The following is a 22,872-nucleotide window of genomic DNA, read 5'->3' on the forward strand; positions in this document are numbered from 1 at the left end:
TGCAATGGGAGTGCAGCACACATAGAAAGTGGGAGAAATGACTGCTTTTAACACCGAGTTCTTTGTACTTGCAGTTCATAAATTGTACTCCTAGTATAGCACAGTGAGCTATGAAGAAAGTGACTACTACACCGTCTAACCCTCCGTGTCTTATGTAACACTTCCTGTACATTGATGTATACACTTGCATGATTTATTGTCAATGTATATTGTGTACGGGTGATTTTAAAGCTCCCTGACACCCTGCAGTATGACGAGTTGCACTATAAAACAAAATAGTGGTATTTAAATTATTATTTGTGTAAATACTGTGACAGAGCAACACATCTGACATGGCTACAGTGCATGCATATGTCATATGCTGGGACTGAAAAAGCAGGCCTCTCAAGTACGTGTGAAGTAATAAGTTGTGAGCCCCTGTTAACCCTCCATTCTGTTTGCATTTAGCTGTGAGACTCCAGATTCCTGTAAATAGTAGGTAGGCGCCAGGTACCTGCGAAAGCGAGACCCTCCACTTGTGTCCTGCACACATAGCTAGGACCCATCGCAACCAACCCTGTTGCAGCCAGGCGTAAGGGACACTTAGATACTCGTCGATAACGTCCGCTTTGTGGCTCCCGAAGGCGATACCAAGTGCTGTACAAATGCAGGTGCGTGTAAACGTGCGTAAAAAAATCGTAAAGGGTAGGGTCCGCTTCCGTCGTGTGGAGCCGGCTACTGAAAGCCACGCATGAAGCGGGCGTTATCCTGCTGTGCAAGGCTAGGTGGCGCAGTTAGCGAGGGTAAAGATGCACTACCTGAGCGGAGAGCACGCGTGGTGGTGAGCAAAAGGGGAACTGAGGGTTTCATAGGCGGTGTAAACAAAGAAAATAGAAGTATGAAAAAGGGAAACGAAACGATAGATTCAAAATACTTTTGTTATACGGCCCATGGACAGGGCCTTCATATTGCCCACAGGTAATTAAACCGAATCATTACTGAAAACAGTTTTTTGAAGCAACATTAACACCTGGATCTTTTACATTGTTTTACCGGAAGCAAATGTATACTCGCTCAGTTTGCTCTTTTTGTCCGTGTCCCATTCTTAGTGGGTCGTCGTACTGTGTTCTGTCCTCTTGCAGTGCTGCCCCCTGGCGGAAGGGTGTGTTTCTTGCATTAACCGACCCATAGGTGTGCTTGACCTCTAAGCCCCGCTCCCCTGACATTTTCATGTGAGCTGAACTTGGGGGCATATGACTGGTGTGACCTTCATAGCGCGCAGGCTTCTAAGCTCTTTTGCCATGACAGCGAGGCGTATAGAGTCTGCTGTTGTCTTGCCAACCTTTGGCATGAAGCCTGGCCACACAGGCGCTGCGATTTGTACGGGGGTTACTCATTCCAGAACCGTGCTTTATTTTATTTCACGAGAGTCGTGTCCCTGTTTATTTCAGAGTTCTGTATTTGTTTGCGCAGACCACGTGTTTTAATAGCGTATGCTTTTTAGCGCTCTCCATCACTCTGCTGCTTAGTAAGATTAGTGCCCCTTGTCAAGTGCTACCTTTTCCTTGCTGTTTGTGGGAATGTAATGTCAAGTTCGACAACCATAGGCAAAAAGTCAATACATTTAAAATGAATAATGCACGCATTAAGTTACTGCAGTATAAAAATACTCCAGCCGGGGTTTAGTAGAAGCTGAATGCTACGGATGCATCGTTAAAGGTCCGACACGTCCCAAGCGTAAACTTACGGGTTGTTTCCATCATTTCATTGCTCTTTGTGTAAGATGCAGTGCCCATCTCCTCTTACATAAACTCTTGTTCCCCTTATCTCTTTTGGCATACACATCAAACCATATATACCACTTGCGTCATGCATATATGTTCTAAGCCATACACGTTTATTTACAATATGTGCTCGTAGTTTGGGTTTTCTTGCAATACAGGTGGGAATCCGAGTCAACGCGAGCTCCCCAAATAACAATGCAGACAATAACCTTTCCTTTCTCTTTGCGCACTGCAGATGTATGGTTCACCCAACTCGCCTATCAGTGACTACTCTTGTCAGCATCCCTTTTCCTTTTCTTTGAAACCAGCTCCCCACGCTGGTGGCCTCAGGGTTGCATTCCTGGTCTACCACGGCTTGCTCTAAGTAGGTGTTTGCTGTCTTCTCCTGTGGTAGCTGCAGAGCTGTGCTCAACTGCTATGGAAAGTCTACAGGCTAGGCACTGTCCTGATAGAAACTCTTCAGACATGGGAGAGATTGAATCAACTGAGCCCTCTTGTCCTGAGGTTAAAGGAGGGATTGGCAATTAGAACTAAAGTGACAAAGCAACATCCACGAATAAAGAGAAGAATCAAAGAAAAACTTTAAGGAAGCTCAAGGTGGAAGAGTGAAATTATGGGGCGTTGGTATGTGAAGGGAGGTATGTCTAGTTGAATTAAAAGGAAGCGAAAATAAAAAGATGCCTGAGAAGCTGTGTTCCGTCCGGTTCTTGGCTGTATGTAGCGCCATTTTGTTTTGAAGAAGCTTGTAATCTGCCTTTGTGCAGGCATGGTATTTTGCTGCCCATCCTTTGTTTTGGTAAACATCTTACTATTTCAGGCGTGTTGTTGAAGGAACCAGTTTCGTCAGGCCTCGTTCCTTGTATGTTTCTGTTGTCTACATTGCACGCCGTATTCCTCTCCCAGTGGCAGTGTTTTTCAAATCCTTAGCACTGTGAAGCTTTCATTATCCTTTTTTTGGCTGCTTTTGTTTTTTCCTGTCAGTGGTTCCTGCAGGACGCCCTCCGATGGCTGGACTGGCTCTGCTGGTACTTCATCCCCGTCATTCCCTGAGATCTTGATACATGTGTATGTGATCCTTTGCCATGAGGATTTTGCACTGCGGTCTGCTCCCATTGTCGATTGACATTATCCGCTATCAGTGGCGGCTCGCAGAGATAAACGTTATGGGGTGGTGAGACGGGGGCAGGGGAGGGTGGGGTGGGGTGTAGTGGAGTTCGACATATGACTGGAAAGGTATAAGTAAATAAGAAAATAAAACTACTTACCTTGTGTTCACTACTTCACCGACTCGGCGATGCAGCAAGCGCAAGGTAAGTTGTTTTATTTATTTGCTTACTTTAAAATTTCCCATTGTATGTCGAGCTCTGCTAAACCCAACCCTACCCACCCCACCCCACCCCACTGCCCCACAGAGTTACCTGTGGGAGCCGCTACTGCCAGCTATGTTTTTAAATCCATTCATGAAATGTTCACTGCTGAGTCATCAAAAGGTCAGTACCCTGGTTCAGTTCAGGCCCCGCCTTGCTGGAAGATTAAAGTTTCTATTTATCATCTTTTTCCATTTTGGTATAATCTAGGACTTTGGCACCAGTCTGGCAGTCCTCTCTCCAGTAGGGTTTGGCAAGGCACCGAAAGCTTAAACCAGGCTCGAGCCAGATGCCTGGCTCTGCTCGAGGTGCTCTTGGACCCTCGTCCGAAAACGAGCCGAGCTTTCATGTGGCTTCTGCCACCCACTCTCTTTTCTAATGCACCAAGAATGAAAGAAAAAATATTAACCTTTGATGTGAAACATGAGCGGTAAAGAAAAACACGTCCAGAGGCTGAATGGCACAGTGTAAATCAGAAAGCCTGGAATTTTTCCTGGCTTCCCTGTTTTCACCAAATTGTGCGATTTTAGGCATATGTTTTATCTCTCTGTGCAACCTTTTTAGCTCGCAGCCTACCAGACAGCGTAGCTGTATGGTATGTGAAATGCATCTTGTGGAGTTTTAGAAAGTTGACCTGGTAAAGTGTTCTGCCCATTGCTTGTCATTGGCTTTGTGGTTTGTAACTCACATTTTCTGGCTTTCCATTTGCTGGCTTTATTTGGTTTAAGCTGTCCAACTTAGTTCACACCTCCCCAAGCCAAAACCGTTTTTACAGTATTCTACCTCAAACGTGTTTTCTGTAATAAAAAGACCTGGACATCTTGTTCTGATCTTGTCATGTTTGCTGGGCATTCAAAGACGAAGGTCAAAAGTCAAGCTGTCTCTCTGAAGGAGCCTGGTGGTTATTTTGCTTTTGGCTGATTTTAAAAGTGAAAGCGTTTATAGGAACGAGGAATGCAGTGTACTTTCTTTCCCTGGAGCCTGCTTGTGCCCATTTCATTTTTTTTTAATTTTAGACACGGGCATCTCAATAGACCTTTCTCTTTTCAGCTGCACAAAACATTTGCCTTTCATTCATGGGCATGAAGTTCACGATTGGCATTGTCAGGGTGGGTGAAACTTGAACATTTCTAAAATTATATTTGAAAACTATTACTTACAAAACAAAACTTGCACTGATTAATCGGATGTACTGGTGCTACTAAGATGAATCAGTTCTGCTTGTGAAAGAAATACAATATTGGAATTTTTGCAGAGATTTATTCATATATAACACACTTTTGCAAACATGTTCTTCTTTGGTGAGTCCATTTAATTTGTGAAACTGCCTTTTTAGGGTCAAAGTACAAAACTGCATTTTAGTCTCCAAGTCAGCCCAACATATGGTGATCTTGGGCAATTTAGACTGTTTATGGCCCATTCACTGTCAAGCACAGGATAAGATCTTTTCAGAGGACAGAACCAGCCACATTGTAACACAATTTAACTATGCTTGGTTTTCACTTTGATATGTAAAGCATGTGCTTTATTTATCACATCTGTGGCAACTCACTTTGGAGAGTTAGATAAGTTTAAAGGCACTTTTTATGAAAGCTTTTTTGTTTGTTTAGCTATGCAGTAATTATGTATTCCGTCTGCAACTGTGCCTTTCTCTGAACACATATATCACTGGATATAAATTATTTCCTCATTTGTCCTTGCATAGGGTCATGATTTGACTGGTGCAAGAGGTGCAGTGGCACAGGGGCCAAAAGTTCTAGGAAACCCATCGAACACAGACTATTACTATATTTTTCTACCAGACAGTCACAAGTGCAGTTACCTTGCAGGCACTCAAATCATCATTTTAATGGTGCAGCAGGTGCAGTGGCACAGAGGCCAAATGCTCTAGGAGAACCACTGAACACAGATTTGTGCTGCTTTTTACTACTGAACAGTCACAAGTGCAGTTACCGTGCAGACACTCTGGTAATTATTTGAATGGTGCAGTAGGTACAGTGGCACAGGGGCCAAAAACTCTAGGAAAATAACACTGATTATTGCTATATTTTACAACTACCTCCAACTCGTAACCAGCTCTGGCTGCTATCTCCCAGCTCCGAAGCGACCATCTGCAATACTAGTGCTCTCTGTGACTTAGTGCGAGCGCCGCCTCCTGTGCTTTCCGACCCTTCGCTCCCCTTACAGGCTTCCTCCCTGGCAGGCTTCTCCTCACCTAGGAAACTGGCACACCATAAAAGTGTTCGAATTACCTTTTTTCACAATACGGGCAGCTGTTATATAAAGCACTTAAACGTTCTGTAAAGTATTTCAGCTCTTGATAAGAGCACCAGTTATATTGCACAAAGACACTTTTTTTATGGCACTGGGGAGATTAGATGATTTGGCCGGGGTCACAGGAGGTTGAGCTGACGCAGAGACTGGAATCTGGTTCCCCAAGTCAGTAGCTCTTTTCGTTATTTCACATCTTTATTATAGACATCTGGAACATTTACAAAAAGCTTTAAAATAACAAAGATTTCACATAGGCGACGCCTATTGGCTGTGCCAATGCTTGTTCTTAATCATTACATATAATACAATCTTGAAATACATACCTTCAGGATGTGCACTGTACGAAAACTTCACCAGCATGTGATTTTACTATAATGTTGTCATTGCAGTAGGATTAGCACAGTGCCACCCAGGAGGAGATAGAGAGGGACAACATCTTTTACCATTTCCACAGCAAAGTATTTAAGCATAGGATTAGCACAGTACTATCCATGCCGAGCTGTAAAATGACCAAAGCCTTTTACCACTTCAGACACAGTATTACAGCTTTGGATTGGTAAAATACCATCCAAGCCAACCTGAAAGGAATAAAAGCAACCACGGGCACATGTTTTGCTCTCATGAGAGCTTCTCAGAGAGGAATAGCTTTGTCCAGACACAAAGGAGCATCCAGTATACGTCAAAAGAATACCCTTTCAGGCATAGAGTGACAAATACATTCTGAAAAAAAGAAGCAGAGAACTCTGGGTAGTTCTCAAGTTCAGGTGGAAAGCAGCTCCAGTATAGAGCACTCTCAACACCACCGACACTCTAAATTTGCTCACTTCAAATGTCTGCTTTTCTAGCAAAGTCTTTAAGCGTAGGATTAGCACAGTGCCATCCACGCTGAGATAGAAAGGGACAAATTCTTTTAACATTTCCACAGCAAAATATTTAAGCATAGGATTAGCACAGTGCTATCCACACCGAGCTGTAAAATGTGTGTATGTAGGGGTGTAGGTGTGTAGTTCGCTGTTCCCTTTTGTGCTGTCTCTAAATGCTAAAATAGCATACCATGATGAAGGAAGGAGCAATATAACCCATAGGATTCTGGCAATAGAGGTTTAAGTTGATGATTGATTGTTGTAGAGATTTACCCATCAGAATGTTAGAACATCTAGTTTGGTGATCAGGGGGAATTTAGATTTGGCTGTTATGATTGCTAGAGGAGAACACTTTTAGTTTAAATTAAGTCATTCCTGTTGAACATGATTCAGAAAGGGACCTTCTGGTGTTTTTGTCTCAGAGTCAGGATGGGCTGCAGGGTTCCACAAGACTGTTCGGTATAATCATTTACTCCTCGTGAAGCGGTTTGGATAATGTTTGCGTTGCATTCATCTGGTTCTATGACATCTGATCATCCTAAGGCTAAGTACGCTTTGCCAGCTGTCTGGTGTCCATTGCAACATACAAGAGGCAAAACTGACCCCTTGGGTTTCTGGCTGAGATTTTGAGGTAGTTTGGGTGATGTAAGTGGTGGGTGAGTTAATTTAAAATTTTTGATATCAAGACATCTCATTTGGGGATTGGTAGAAAGCTAGATGTGGCCAAATGTGTGCGGGAGATTGGTAGAGGGTGTTCAAGTTGTAGATAAAATTAAGTCAATCCTAAAGAACAAGATCAGAAAGTGATCAATAACATGGCCTGTGGGTTGCCACACAATCCTTGTTGAAGGTGTGTCCCTTACGCCCGATGATAATTTGAGCCTTCAGTTCTTCAACTTCAGATACGAAACCTGAATATTCTGCGGGTCAGCACATTAGCAAGTGAACCATACTTTGCCAACTGCCGCTCATGCACAGCTGTATGCATGAGGCAACATTGACCCCCTGCGTTTCTGCCAAATATGTTTCAGATTGTTGATTAGTGAATATGGAGGTAAAGTTTGACATTGTGACCATCCAGATGTTAAAGAATCTAAATCCTCAAGCGAAATGCAAAGCATGCCCACTATTTAAGTATTTAAGGGACTAAACAGCTTATAAGAGTTCGAACCAGATGCTGAGATATCTGCGGTCACAGGGGCCAGTTTCAAGATGTTCAGGCTTTTAATGATAAGGCAATAAAAGACACTCCTGGCTCCAAAGACGTGCGCAAACACCTTACCCCCAAAATACCTGAATAATAGCAGATTCAGTCACCTGAGAACAGTTTAGGATCCTGGCATAATAGAAGTTGGTGCTGAGAGTTGACCTCTAACACCATAATGAGGGCGCTGTTGGAATTGTAGAGTAAAATGAGATTGTTCTGGACTTTATACAGCTGACACAAGCAACTCTTCATGCATGACCTAATTTGGTCGCAGGTAATTTATCCCGTATACACTGTGTGTGATATTGTAATGAGCTGGGTACCCCTAGGCAGGCACTTCATCTTTGCACTTTGGTATGAGCACTTAGATTTGAGAAATTATCATAGTTCCAGAGCGTCTCTCTCACCCCCTCCACTCATTCAAGGTTCTAGAGATGATTTCACTTTATGTTAGAGCTACACTACTACTTTCCTTGTGATAGGTTATTTTATTCCTGTAAATGATTGCATTGCACAGATTTCCACTGATGTACAATTATATGGAAGCATGAGAAGCTTCTTAAACACCGGAAATGGTCCATTTTCCTGTCTCTTTAGAGATTTCTTGTCCTTCTCTATATATGTTGAGTCTAGAGGTCGGTAAGTGGTTTAGGTGCCAATGTGTATGGTCTTCGCAGCAGCCATTTTCGGGTATGGGAGTATAGGTGGGGGAAGTATTGCTAAGTTTGAGAAGCTTTTCACCAATCCAAATGGGCCTTTATATTTTCCTTTCTTCGTAACCCACGTGGAGGCTGTGTAAAAAGTTTTCAGAACCGACATCACCTAACGCTAAATCTTGTTACCAGGAAACACTTTCAACTGCATCTTTTCGAGTTAGGTACTCCGTTGGCGTGAGAACCAGCATGGTTCCCCGCAAATTAAAGCAGCTGGAAAGGCAGACAGAGCTGCTAGAGATATCCTGCAGCAAATTTGAGTGTGTAGGCTTACTTCTATTATGAAGGTGCTATTATTTGTCACCACCACTCTTCAATGAATATATATGCTTCTATAGGATTTTAAGCACTTGCACTCTTTATCTTATTTTGGAAGTTGAAATGCCTAATTGGCGGTGCCAGTGGTAGATTGCTTTATTGCTAAGGGGGCTGTTGATGTTGGACTTGGGGTGTGTCTACTGCTTGTGAACATAAACTCTAGCAATAATTTTATTGAAGTCCTATAGTTCATATTAAAAAAGTGTCCATGGAAAGAACCTAATCCTGTACTGTTTCTTCAAAGATTAGACTCCTACCTTTTTCGTTGAGACCACAAAATAAACACCTAGCCAGTTGCTTCAGTTGCTGGCTGAGGGATGTCATACTTTAACCTCCACCTGGAATGGCATAGGAGAAAATGATATAGGGCCACATTTACAACGTCGTTTTTTGGTCACAAACGCTATGATTTAGAGTTTGCAACTGAAAAACGTCTTTCAGCAATGTACTTGCCCCATTTGAGGAGTCGGTAACTTTATACCGACTACTAAAATGGGTTTAAAAATGAGTAAGCAATCGCTATTTTGAAGGTGGGTGTTGTAGGCATCCATTCCACATAGGGATTCCTATCTACATGTATCAGTGGTTTAAGACTAAAATAGAGGTTGCAAACCATTGAAAAGTTACTGCCCCAAGTTGGAGAGGTAGCCCACTTGCATAAGGAAAGGGTTTCCTTAGGGACCCCTTTTCCTTTGTGAATGTTCAAAAATAAAAAATAAATAAAAGAAACGTTCAGGAGTAGGCATTGGTCCACCACTGTCAACTCTTAAACAAACAAAAAAATTGATTTCACTTTCACTGCAGCCTGGTTTCCTTTAGGACGGGCTGCGTTAAAATTGCGATCAGACATGGCGGTCTGCTGGCCCCAGCAGGCCACCATCCCTGTAATGACATCCATTTGTATTGGTCGCAGTTTGCTATCTGTCTTTTTAATATGAAGTAGGTCTCATTCCGGACCACTTTAATTCGGATTTGTAAGAACCAGCATATTAGTATATAGGTATTAAGGTTGTGACTAGTATTGTGCGACAGATATCCGTACATCTGGTCTATTGTATTCCAAAAATTGGCCTCGTACCTATGAAAGCAACCCTCAACGCTGCAGCTAGAATGGGTTCTTGAATAAGACTTTTTGAGCATATTACGCCCATGATAATCCTACTCGTTTGCTTCTCGTTAGAAGCAAAAAGCATTTCAATTTGCCTTCTATCATTCAGAAAGCTCTATAATGTGGTATACTGAAATACCATGTTTAGAAATGTATCTTGTGTGGGGTCAGCATTTCACTCAGATGTGCTGAATTCCTGCTTTTGAAGCCATCCAACTTTAAGAAACAAATAACTATTTTTGAGTACTTCTTGGGAAATTTCCCTTGAATCTGGAACTCAATACCACCTCAAATACACTCTATTCCCTGGTTCTAAATTAATCTTTCTCTTTCTCTTTATTTTACTGTGTGTGTGGTCTTAGTTTTCCTCTCCTTTTGATGGGATTTTAACCCCTTCGATGCTAGGCCCCTCCCCACCCTCCTTCTCCCTCCCATCCACTATCCCCACCCCTGTTCTAAGCCTTTTATGAGCTATTTGGGGTAGTTTGTGCTTAGGCCCCTGTAACTTTTTGACCACATAAGGTATCCATACCAAATTTGCGTCCTTTTCTTCCAACATCATGGAGATTTTAAAGGTACCCAGGGTTTGTTTAGTCCCCTGGAGGGGACCCAGAAATGAGCTAAAATACAGCTAAATGTTGTTTTTGTTTTAGTAAAATGGGGGAAAAAGTGCTGCAGATGAAAGCATGTGCTTTTTTCCCAGCAAATGGTATCAACAAAGGGTTTGTGGTGCTGAAATCACCATCCTCCCAGCTTCCTGGGACTGACAGACGTTTGTCAGCAAACCAAAATATTTTACACAGTTTTGGCATTTCCTGGGACATAGCCTAATTTTGCTATTTTTTGTGCTTTCAACCGCCTTCCAGTTAGTGGTAGAAATGGGTATAAAACAATAATGGATCCTGGAAAGCTATACATTTCAAAAAAGTAGACAAAATCTGAATTCAGCAAGGGGTCATTTGTAGATCCTTCAAGGTTTTTTTTTTATAGAAACTAACAGTTGAAAATAGGAAAAATTGAAAATTAGTTAAAAAAAAACATCCATTTGTGCCAACGTTTTCACCTGAAACTTCTAAATATGGCTAAACATGGCTTGCTGAAACCCTTGTATTACGAAATAATAAAGATATATATATTTTTTAAATGTTACCGGGGGTGCATGTGGGATTTTAACTTGGGGCCTGCGGTCCCCACAGAGATGGCAGCATCAATTGTGTATCATTATGAACTTACTCACTATCCTGCTGCATTTAAATTAGGCAGTGTATTTCAGATTGGCATACTTTGCATTTGTGTAAGGAATGGGTGGTGTGATCAGTGGTGCACGTAATAGTAGGTAGCAGGTGTGTGGTCACGCCAGTCTAGTACACAGACCGTATTATCTGTCCTCACACTTTACTGCTTTCAGCTGATTATGCATGCTTATGATAATAAATGTGCAATCTTGTGGCCCCACCCAAAGCGCCTCTGCATATATATTTTTTTAATGGTTTGTTAACAACAGATATGGCAAGTACTGCTTTTACTGCAGACCTAAAATGTACTGAGTTCTAATCACACCAGACATTTCTGCTTCATTCTTCATCTGAGAAAGGTGTAGACTTTCAAATAAAAATGTAGCACATCAAATCAGTGGTTTTATTGATTGATTTGATTTTCAAAGGCGTAGTGTTTAACGGGCACCCGTCTAAGTGCCTTCTTTATGCTGATGCTTTCATTTTTCGAGCTATTGTAAAAGTGTCCCTTTGTCTTTCTGAGATGCTGGAGTTGATTATCTAATAATATATGTACTTTAAATGTCGAAAGATAGAGCTACCAACGACGTATCTCTGATACATTTTTCTGTTTTAGGCAAGAACACTGAAAAAAAAAGAATCTTAGTTGCGATTATGTGAGGTTTAAGAAGTCAAGTTACTATCCACTTGTAGAACTGTGTTTGATCTGACTGTTTCTCCAGCCAATACCTGCTCAACACGTCCTCGTCCCACTACCTACTAACTGAAGTGGGTTCTTCTCCTCTCAGACATCACGTGAACGAGCAACATCAGATCAGGCCAGTATCGACTACCTTTCCACCCTTAAGCCCCATGAAGGGTATTCTGTGTCCCAGTACTTGCCGACCACATTCTTACATGGATACTTCCCATGAAAACGGCCTCTGTTCCTGCTGATTGGGGATTGCAAGAAAATGTGGGGGGCTCCGCCCCTTTTATAACCCTGGTGGGAGGAGGAGCTTAAAGAGATGGGAGGGGCAGACAGGAAGTGAATAGAGGCGTATTCCTGATGTTTTGCTAGGTCACATGGTGACGGGGAGGAGGAAGATGCACCTCATTTAGTGAGTACTGGGGGAGGAAGGGTAATGTGAGTAATTGGTGACTTTTTCTTCGGCGCCTTCTCAATATGAGACTTGGCCTCTAAAGAAAAGAATCTCATTGGAATCTTTTTTTAAAGTAATATTTCGAAATAAAATTATCTTGCATCGTTATCATGCAGTTATAGTTTCTTTTATTATTTTTCTGTGGTACGTGTTAATATGAACTTTTTGATGATTATACGGCCAAGTGGTCAAATAAATTGTAATAAAATCGATGAAAAGTTCTCAGAAAGAATTCAGGCCTTAGAACACATCTCTTTTCCACAACCCAGCTTAGGGTGACTAAGTTTGTAGGTGAAAGACTGCATAGGAATTTTTTTTTGTATTGCATGCTGTGTTTTTATTTGCTTATTAAAGAGCTAAATTGCATTCACCTTAGACGTGCTGACGCTAAATAACATAACACTCATAAATAGAATTCATATTGCAGACTGCATATTTTTAAAACATAATTGCGCCTTGGAGTGCCGCATGTAGAAACAAGCCTAAACCCATCACTCCCCAATATTTTCCCTCCCCTATCTTTAGCCGATTCTCACAATAGTCTTTAATTACTGTTCTGACAGTGTCGGCCCTCGTTTCTCCCTTCTGATATGGATTTCTCCTTTACAATCACAAACCTCTATTTCTTAGAATGTGCTTGTTTTTTCTCTCTCCAGCTGGTTCCTGCAAATGCAGTGGATGAACGTACTACCTGGCTCGTGGAAGAATACAGCGCCTCCGGCCGCCTGGACAATATCACCCACGTCATGAGTTTACACCCCCAGTATCTGGAATATTTCCTCCGCACCCAGTTTTATATGCTACGCATGGAGGGACCCCTCCCCTTGCACTACAGGCACTACATTGCAATTATGGTAGGTTTGGCAACATTGGTTGGTTTATACCCTAGTACAGATCCATGTGAAGCGAATGTAGATTTACAAGTGGTGAGAATCACATATAGTTGAAATTTGCAATACACATCTAATGAACATTTACAAAGCTGAAAATCATCTCATCGAATAATGTGAGATATTTTCAGGACTGTAGCTACTGCTGTACAAACGTTTAGATGAAAAGCATGGTCTTGAATGCTATTTTCTTATTGGGAAAGGTAACCATTGTGCAAACGTTCTCTACTTTAAACTGAAGTCTCATGTTGGCCTTTATGTGGTGGTGTTAGCTTGGTAAAAATCAAGTACTTCTGTGAAATATATTAGAAAATGGTGACTGGGTGACAGTGAGACTCTCTGGACATAGAGAACTGGAGAATGTTAGATAGGGGGACATGGGGAGTTAATGACAGTGTTTTAGGCTCTGAAGCAGGATGACATTAGGGCATGTAACACAAGTACAGGCAATCGGGAGAAGGGGTGGGGTAGGCAAGGAGTTAGACCCTGGGACAACAGGATCAATCTAGGGAACCAATAGACACATGGATGGACAAGAAATGAAGCAGCTAAAAAAAGGCAGAGAAATGAACGCTCTGATATTAACCAAAATCACATGAGTGTCACGCCCCAATGCCTCAACGGAGTCCTTCCCTGGAACAACCTAGCTCACACTGACTACATGCAGCGCTGTTCCAACTAAGCAAAATCTATAAAACGCTCTGCAGGGTAAACACAATATTGATAAACATGAATCACACTGACTAGTTGAAAGGTCGCAAGATGATCAGTTGTAGGAAAATTTCACACCATAGAGACTGCATTTTGACAGGTGGAATTGTCCCATTGACTTCTTCCTCCTCCCAGGTAGACCGCCTCTGAAAAACCTAAACCGCACACAAAACCTAGTTTGTAGCTCCTGGGCTAAGAAGTCAAGAGATTGCGGTTTTTTTAATAGCGGAAAATTCACCAAACAATAAGTAAATACAAAGAATCGAAATTAATTTACATGATTTCTACGTGCATAGCTGTGCTCTTGGTTTATTGCTAGCCATATCTCACCACACTGCGGGAGAACTTTGCTACTCTTTTTCAAAACAAAGATGCCAACCATGCTGTTCATACTTTTGGTGTGCTTTGGGTTCAGGCTTGAATGTCCTAAAAAGAGGGTACTTGGGTAGAGGCTTGTTTTTATTTATTTATTTATCTTATGTGTTTTTAATCACGAAAAATGAGAAATTAAAAATACCTTAAAAGATTAAGTCATTGATTAGACTTGAGGATATTTTCCAGGGAAACGTTAGAAATTCTGCATACCAAACAAAAGTTTTTAAGATTCCCAAAACAAGGACAGAGAATAAAAGAAATTGCAGGGATTAAGAGTACTGAGTGAGATAGATTTAAAATGTTTCTTTGAGTGAACCAACAAGATTTTAAAGAAGGAACCGTGTAAGCATGGGAGAGCATATTGTTCTCCATCGCTTGGGTATTGTTTCGTAGATGCACCCTCTGCAGCCCAACAGCCAAGTCATAGGACTTGTCACCAGCGACTTTCCTCTCTGTCTTGGGCAGCCTCTTTAATTCTCCTCTGTGCTCGTCCCTCACCTCGACACAACAATACCATCATGGGAGAAATTTCAGACCTCATTGCATTCACCCCGGCACTCACAGACTTCAAACTCCTAGCGACCCCAGCACAAAGACCATGAAGAAATTCCTCAACACACTCTCCATCACTCTGGACATCAAACAGCATGTCATCAACCCACCCATTCCAAAGGCAACAACCACGGCCTCCTCCTGTTATCATCACTCTCAGTACATTGTGGAGATCCAATACCCCTGGTTTGACTAGACAGTATTCCCATCTCTTTTTCTATCATACACGCACACAACTAGACTGTTCCCATCAAGGGCAACTGAAGCGACAGAAATTAACATTGCAGTCATAAGAGCTCATCAATCTGTCAAAAACATCCAGATCACACGAGTAGCCAACGCACATTATTTGACAACTGCAAAATAACACTTGAAAAATTATGTAGTTCTCAGCACCCCACTGAGAACATGATCCTCAAACCCCAAATCCTCAGCATCACTTTGTTACACCCAAAAACTCTCTGGCAACAAGAACGCCATATGTAGACCGGAAAGAAATAGAAACTAATCAATGCTGGCACTGCCTCTCCCAACTCCAAGAATTTCAATCTTCTCACAGAGTCCTGATCACCTTCGCAAAAACCACCATAGGATCACCTTAAAAAAACATAATTTACAGAACTACCACCAGCAGAGTGACTGACTAGCAGAAGCGAAGCACTCTTTACAACTGAAAAGCACTGCATCTCTCAACCCGTATACACCGTATCCCTTAATTAGTTGAACAGTACAGAGCTGTAACTAAAGTTTTCACTAACAATTTCAATAAAGTCACAAAATCGACATCTACTCTGCCTCCCACCAACAACTAAAACAACCCTGTCTCCTCATTTGCTCAACCTTTCCAACCTTCCATACAGTCGGCCATCAAGCACTGATACATAAACTGGAGAGACGCATGGGCTTCTCCGACACAGGCCTGCAGTAGTTCACCTTCAACCTCTCTACCAACCAACATTTCGCTCAGATTGGAACTGCAAGATACCGAGTACTCCTCTCTTGCAAGTACCACAGATTACCATCCTCTTGCCTATCACCTACAGTGTCCACATGGAACCTTTCGAATCCTTACCTGCTAACAAAAGCATAGCTATCCATCAGTGTGCCAATTTCAATAAACTCTCCCTTTCCTCACAAATAGACTAACCACCTCAGGGAGATGGTGCCATATATGGAGCCCGGACATCTTCTCACCAAATTAGACGAAAATATTCTTTACAAAAATCAAAAGGCAGGCCTTCTCCTGTAATGCTCCCAGGAAATGGAACTGCATTCCCACTGACATCATAAGTGCTCCAACCCTCCTACAATTCATAAATAATCCTCCTGCAATACAGAAAGAAGCTGGACTGTCATCTCTTCAAGGAGCACTGGCCCCTTCCCAGTAGGTCTGCTCCTTTTCCCTGTCTTCTGTAATGTCCTTCAATCATACTGCTTGACTTCAACCAATGTTCAGCTCTCCTATGCTTCTTAGCTAGGGTTGTGCTAAATAAATACCTTTACTACTACATACATAGGTAATTCAAACTCGTACATAGCATTCCATGAACATATTTATAAATGAATGCAAGCTAATAAATGTCAATCAGAAAAGAAAGTGAACTAGGAGTGGAGATACAGAGAAATGTGAGAAATGCAGGGGACTGGAGGGGTAGCAGAGAGCAAGCCAAGACACATGACTAGGCAATATGATACAAGATGGAGGATGATGGTTTTATTCGACGGACGGGTTGTGACTGTTCATATGTCATGGATATTGTGCAGCTGTATTCTGCAGACACAGGAACCTGTAAATATGTGCAAAATTTGATAGGGAAGGAACGTTATTGCATGGGTTTTATACCTATACATTGTGGGAGGCCAGGAAGAAAATTATTTAAATGTTTGTTTGGTTTATGTGCAAAGACGAGGAGGACATCAAAGAATTGGTAGGTGATAAAAAGTTAAAGATGTTGTGAACGAGAGCATGGGAAAAGGATACAAAACATGTAATAAGATTCACATGCTGTGACTGGAGGATGAGAATCATCCATATACAATTGGTAAAATCGACTAAAGGAGGACATGATAGGAAATATGGAAGAGGTGATGCTAGAGAAGATTGACACACCTACGGTCTAGACCTGGGGGGTTCCAGATGGGAGTAGAAATGAGCGAGTATGGGAGTGAATTCATTGAAATGGCTACCCAAAGGATAGATTGACGTCCCAAAAATGGAGTTATTCATTAACTCCTATACTATAAAATGTACAGCTTTTTGGTGCAAGTTGCTGCCTTGGTGCGATACCTTTACAGAAAGGATTGCTGGGCAGTGCAACTTACCTTCTTTGGCAACATGACCAGTATTTCACAGCGCAAGATTATCCTAAAGGTCCCACATCAGTTTCGCATTCTGAGAAATGGTCTGCCAAGAGGATGACCGGGCTGGCAGCCTGTTGCAAGCACAGCCTGCCGATTAGGATCTGTGATGGCTTGTATCTATATGCCATCCATGGTTCATGTGGAAGCCTCATTGCCCCAGAAGGTTCATCCAACACTCTGTAAGTGTTGCATGGTTTTGATCATTGAATTCTGTCTCCTGATCCTGACAGTTGCCCATGATTTGGGTGGTGCTACTGGAATGCCAGTGACAATCACCAGTTGAGCAGTCATGTTTGTTGAAATTATATATTTATTTATTTCAAAGTTTTATATAGCGCGAACAAGATCTTTGCAGATATCAGTGCACTTTACAGGACATGGGGTGATAGCATAATAGTAGGTAATAGTTGAGGTAGTTAGGTACGATATGCATAGTTACATAGGTAGGTCAAAATACAAGAGGTAGGTCATAGTTGAGGTAGTGTAGGTACAAGGTGCAAAGTCAAACAGGTACGCCAATAATATGAAAGTACATAAAGAGGGAGCATATACTTGTTTAAGTGTGCTTAAACTACTTTTGTAAATAGCATAGAGGTAGGCATAGTTGAGGTAGGAGAGTACAGGGTGCATAGTCACGCAGGAGAATCAGTAAAATACCAGTAGGTAATATTTGAGGTGGTGTAGGTAGAGTGTGCAAAGTCAGATAGGTACTTCAATTATATAAAATAAGATAAACAGAGAGGGAACGTATACAATCAAGTGAGTCGATAATACCAGTAATACAAATAGGCCAAGGGGTCAGGAAGGTAGTACAACGCGGAGTCCTGGAAGTACAGAATAATAGTTCATGTGTATTTAGCCATGAGGATCGCTTTTACTTCTTTCTTTAAAAGTTTGTTGGAGGATATGAGCCTGGTTTCAGGAGGGAGTGAGTTCCAGATCCTGGGCGCCATTCCTGAGAAGGAGCGTTTATAGGTTTTTACCTTCCGAAATCTTCGAGGCTTCAGCAGAAGATTGTTTGTGCTTCTAGTAGTTCTAGAGCCGCCCGAAATTGTCAGCTTTTGAGAGAGGTAGGCGGGTGAGTTCATGTGTATAGCCTTGTGTGTCATGGAGGCGATTTTCAGATGAATTCTGGCTTCAAAAGGTATCCAGTTCAGGGATTTAAAGTCAAGGGAGATATGTGAGTGTTTTTTTGAGCCAGTGATGAGTCTCGCTGCAGCGTTAAGGGACGTTCTTAGGGGTGCCGTTGTGGTAATGGGGAGCCCACAGAGGGCGATGCTGCCGTATTCTATGTGCGGGATGACTATAGATTGTACTGCAGTTTGAAAGTCTTTGGTTGGCAGGAAGGGTTTGAGCTTTCTCAAGGTATTGATTTGGAAGTTCGCTCCTTTGGTTGCCTTGCTGATGTGCTGCTGCATGTTAAGATTGGAGTCAAGTGTTATGCCTAAAGATTTGGCTGAGTCAACGATGATAGGTTGTACATTGAGAGCAGTTAGGTGCTTGAGCCATGTTTGAGCGGTAGGGATTTTTGCGGGCGGTGAGATCAGGAGGAACTCAGTCTTCATCGCATTGAGTTTGAGGTGATTCTCTGCAAGCCAGGATTGGGTGTTTCTGATAGTGGAGTTCAGAAGCAAGATGTCCTTGGGGGATTGTATTTTGAGATAAAGTTGGGTGTCGTCGGCATACATGTGGAAGTGAACATTGGATGCTTGTAGCAGAGTAGTGAGAGGTTCCATGACTAAGTTGAACAGTGTAGGGGAGAGGGAGGAACCTTGAGGGACGCCTAACGATACAGGTACCGCGGAGGACATCAGGTTGTTCCTTTTGAATCGCTGAGACCGGTTGTGTAGAAAGGAAGTGAACCACTTGAGAACAGTCCCAGATATACCCATTCTTGTGTTTAATAGTTCGAGTAGGTTCTCATGTTTAACTGTGTCGAATGCTGAAGAGAGATCAAGAAGGATGAGGAGGCAGGTATCATTTTGGTCTAGGATTTGGAGGGCATTGTCAACTATGTGAGTCATAGCAGTTTCGGTACTGTGCCCGGCTCGGAAGCCTGATTGATGAGGGTTGAGGAGATCAAAATTATTTATGGGATTAGTCAGTTGTAGCTGTACGCATTTTTCCAACAGTTTAGTGAGCGTGGGAATATTTGTAATAGGACGGTAATTGTTTAGATCAGTGGAATCTGCTGTTGTTTTTTTTAGTAACGGTGTGACTTGTCCGACTTTGAGGGCGTAAGGGATGGATCCCGGTTGAAGAGAGCTATTGATGATCTTAGTCCAAAGTGGGAGGAGCGACGGGGTAAAGACTTTTAAAGCGTTAGCAGGAAGGGGGTCGGAGAGGTGATTGGATGGTTTCAGGGTGCTGAGCAATCTGCCAATTTCTTCTTCGGAGTAGGTGCCAAAGTATGACCATGTAGCATTGTTCTTTGGTTCAGACGGTGCTGTGTGTTGGGGGTTGGAGTAAAGGATAGCGTCATTGAGGAGATCACTTCTTATGTTGTCAGTTTTTTGGTTAAAGAAGTCTTCACAGGAAGGTGTAGCGCCTCTGGTGCTGAGTGTCTGGGGTTGTTCTTTGGATTGTGTTCTGATTAGCTCAAACAGTTTTCTTGGGCGGTTTTTTGCTTGGGCGAGCTGGAGGCTGAAGAAGTCTCTCTTTGAACGTTTCATTTTCCTGAAGTAGGCTTTTCTCTGTTTTTTCAAAGTTTTTAGGTGCAGTGCAGAGGGGGCTGATCTCCAGGTGCGCTCTGCCATTCGCATGGCCCGTCTCTCTTCATTGAGGCTCCCGTCATACCATGGGTTGGAGATCTTGGACGCGACTCTTTTCAGTTGCAAGGGTGCAGCCTCATCGATTATTGTGGTCATAGCATTGAAATAATTCCAGTGGAGATTGTAGTCGCCAAGGAAAATTTGGGTGTTTTGCCGTCCTGAGTTGGTTGAGATTAAGTCCATGAGTTGTTGGGAGAAGGAGAGCTTGTCCCCAGGTGGGTGGTATATGATGTGTAGTGAGCATACCGATTTGCTTTCGCTGATGACATCAAGGCAGAGGTATTCACAAGAGGTAAGAGAGGGTACGGACGCTTTAATAACTGAGAGGTTGCTTCTATAAATGCAAGCAATTCCACCGCCTGTCTTTTTGGACCTGTCAAGTCTACTGATGCTGTAGTTTGGGGGGACTAGAATGTCCATGATAGGTGTAGAAGAATCAGACAACCATGTTTCAGTCAGAATGGCTAGATCCGGTTCCAGAGACATGATGAGATCGGCGACCCCCGCGGAATGCCTTTGGGCCGATCTGCAATTGAGAAGTATGCATTTGAGTCTGGGGGCGCAGAGGGTGGAGGAAGGTTTTATAGTGAGGGGTACATTTGTGAGGTTGTTGGGGACGGAGCCTCTGGTGTTATGGGTATGGTGCCTGAGGGGGTTAGAGAGAATCGTTGGGATGGACAGGTGGTTGGAGGCTAGGCGATTTTGGGGAGCCGAGACGTAAGAGTGGAGAAGGGTGTGTATGTCATGGTCTGATAGCGTATTGGTAGTGCGTCTGGGGCGATTTGTGGTATTGCGGGAGGGGATAGAGGTCCGGAGTGGGGCGTGTTGTGTGGTAAGGCGAGTAGGAAGTGAGGGGAGAGTGTTGTTAGGTGTGAGCCTGGTGGTGGTGGAGGGGGCGTGTCTGGGCCTGGTGGTGGTGGAGGAGGGGTGTCTGAGGTGTGTGATGAGCAACTCTTTGACGGTGTGTAGTTCTTCTTTCAGTTGGAGGAGGGTGGACATAATCATATCTAGCTTGGTGTTGGGTACGGAGTTGGGGAAGGGTACTGGCGGTGAACAGGAGTATAGGTTACTGGAGGAGGGTGGGAGACTGGGTGGAGAGGCGGTGCTGGGGAAGGGGTTGGAAAAGTTAGAGAGAGGGTTGGTGTTAGGGTGGGTGTTGGCGTCATTGGGCAGGGCAACAGTGCTAAGAGGGGAAGGGTAAGTGTGGGAGGTGTGGAGGCTGGGGGTTGCGGGGGTGGAGGTTGGATAGTGGGGAGTGAGAATGGGGGGTGAGAGGTTGAGGGAGGGGTGAAGGTTAGGCGTGGCGGGAGGGCCAAGTGTGGGGGGGGAGATAGAAGGAGAGAGAGTCATGTTGTGTGGGGTGCAGTTGGGGGAGGAGGGGTGTTCTGAGAAGATTGGTGTGCGGGGCGGGACAGGAGTGCAAAGTGTAGGGGGGATATGGGAAGAGCGCGAATCATGTTACGTTGGGTGCAGTTAGGGGAAGGGAGGTGTTCTGAGAGGCTAGTCGGAGGTGTGATTGGCGGGATATGTGGGGGAGGGGACGAGGCTGTGGCGGTGTGTGGGACGCACGAGGAGGTGGGTTCGGCTTCTAAGGTTGGAGGGTGTGAGGTGTCTGTAGACGGAGGGTGATAGAGTAGATTAATGGGGGGAGGGAGGGGGTGAGTGTTAGTGTTAGGAGGTGCTGATGAGTCCAGGGAGTTGGGAGTGAAGGCTGGAGGGCATGGGCTCTGAGGTTTAGAGAAGTATTCTTTGAAGGTGGGGAACAGGATGTCAAATAGGTCTAGGTTTCGGTCTGTGGATTGAATTAAGATGGTGCCGTTGTTGTAGATGGTGATGGTTGCTCTAGCAGGATAGCGTTGTGATGGTGTGATTGAGAGTGTTACACCATAGGCAGTTTTCCTAGTGGTCGAGACGGTGAGTAGGGTAAAGAGTGCTTTGCTCCATTGTGCTCTGCATGTAGTGTATAGGATGATATCTGTGCTCTTCGTTCCATTGTTGAGGGAGAAGTAGGAGTCTACAAAGGGGGTTTCAGGGTGGGACTTCAAGAAGTTGTGCTTAAACTTTTTTGCGTTTTTTTTGGTGAGCCCAGTGGGGTAGTTTATTTTATAAGTGTGTTTACCCAAATGTTCCATGTTGGAAGTAGGGGGTGGGTGTAGTGCTGTGCTGTGGGGATAAGATAAACTAGTAACAATAGGGTCAGCAGAGTGGAAGACTAGCTAGTCTAAGATGGCCTCCAAGAAGGAGAAGGGGAGACAAGAATGGAAGTCCTCTGTCTGTTGTAGTTACAGTTAGTTTCCCTTTCTAATCTGAGGCAGGTCGAGTTAATCCAGCTGCTAAGAGGGGCGGAGAAAGTCTTATCTGTTATTGGAGAACCCTGGCCGAGATGTTGCGCAGCCTCGTGGAAATCTGGGTGCCATGAAGGTGATTAATTGCTCCAGGTTTATGGCCACGGCCATTTTGGGCAGTAGAGAGGACAAGAATGCAATGAGTCAGCAGTTACTGTTTGAAGGTGCATACCTTGTATTCTCAGCAGTATCTGTGCAGCAGGCAGGCACCCCCACGCCGCAGTTCAGGCACTCCAGAGCTGAATCATGGTCGATAGCCAACACGATGTACCAGCCCTATAGTGACGAGCCAGACTATAGTTCTGTGAAGCAGGCAGGCAGGTACCCCCACGCCGCAGTTCAGGCACTCCAAAGCTGAATCATGGACATAAAGTTGCCGAGGGGATCCACACCACGTGACCTGTGTTTTTAGATAAGAGCCCTTTCCCTGCCGTGCATTTAATGTTCAAGCTGTAAGCCAAAATGATAGAATGAGGCTGGCTGTACCCCACGCCTGGCAGACGATGTCACATACGGCATAGAAAAACTCCTGACCACTAGGAGAGGACGCGCGCTGTAGAACCTGCCATATCTAATGCTGCAGCTATTCTCAGCAAAGTAACATTTATGACTTCATCAATGCGTCGCTAGACGCTTACCACATAGGGTTTACACAGCCGAGCGTACACGGTAAAAAGCACTCCTCGCGGGGTCATTGGAGGTTGTTTCCCAGCTTCAAAGGTTTGCGTTCCACTGCGGCGGCCATTTTTTGATATTGCGTGGTTCGGTGGAACGCTCGCCGTGTCTGCTGTTTTTCTTCTTTGTTAGTCAAATACCCGGCGCTTGCACCAACTACGGGCATCCGCTTGCTCTCCAAGGCTTCGGATCGCCGACCCTC

General features: G+C 43.6%; 1 protein-coding gene across 1 annotated transcript in view; it reads left to right on the plus strand.

Annotated features, from left to right (window-relative positions):
• Window positions 1–22,872, plus strand: part of SESN3 (sestrin 3) — a 293,232-nt gene that overhangs the window by 111,635 nt on the left and 158,725 nt on the right. The window contains exon 3 of the mRNA XM_086935298.1: window positions 12,647–12,844. Coding sequence (XP_086791424.1) covers window positions 12,647–12,844 — 198 coding nt within the window. The remainder of the gene's footprint in view (window positions 1–12,646; window positions 12,845–22,872) is intronic.

The sequence above is a fragment of the Lissotriton vulgaris genome, chromosome 8, assembly GCF_964263255.1.
Source record: "Lissotriton vulgaris chromosome 8, aLisVul1.2, whole genome shotgun sequence".
Classification (NCBI taxonomy): Eukaryota; Metazoa; Chordata; class Amphibia; order Caudata; family Salamandridae; genus Lissotriton; species Lissotriton vulgaris.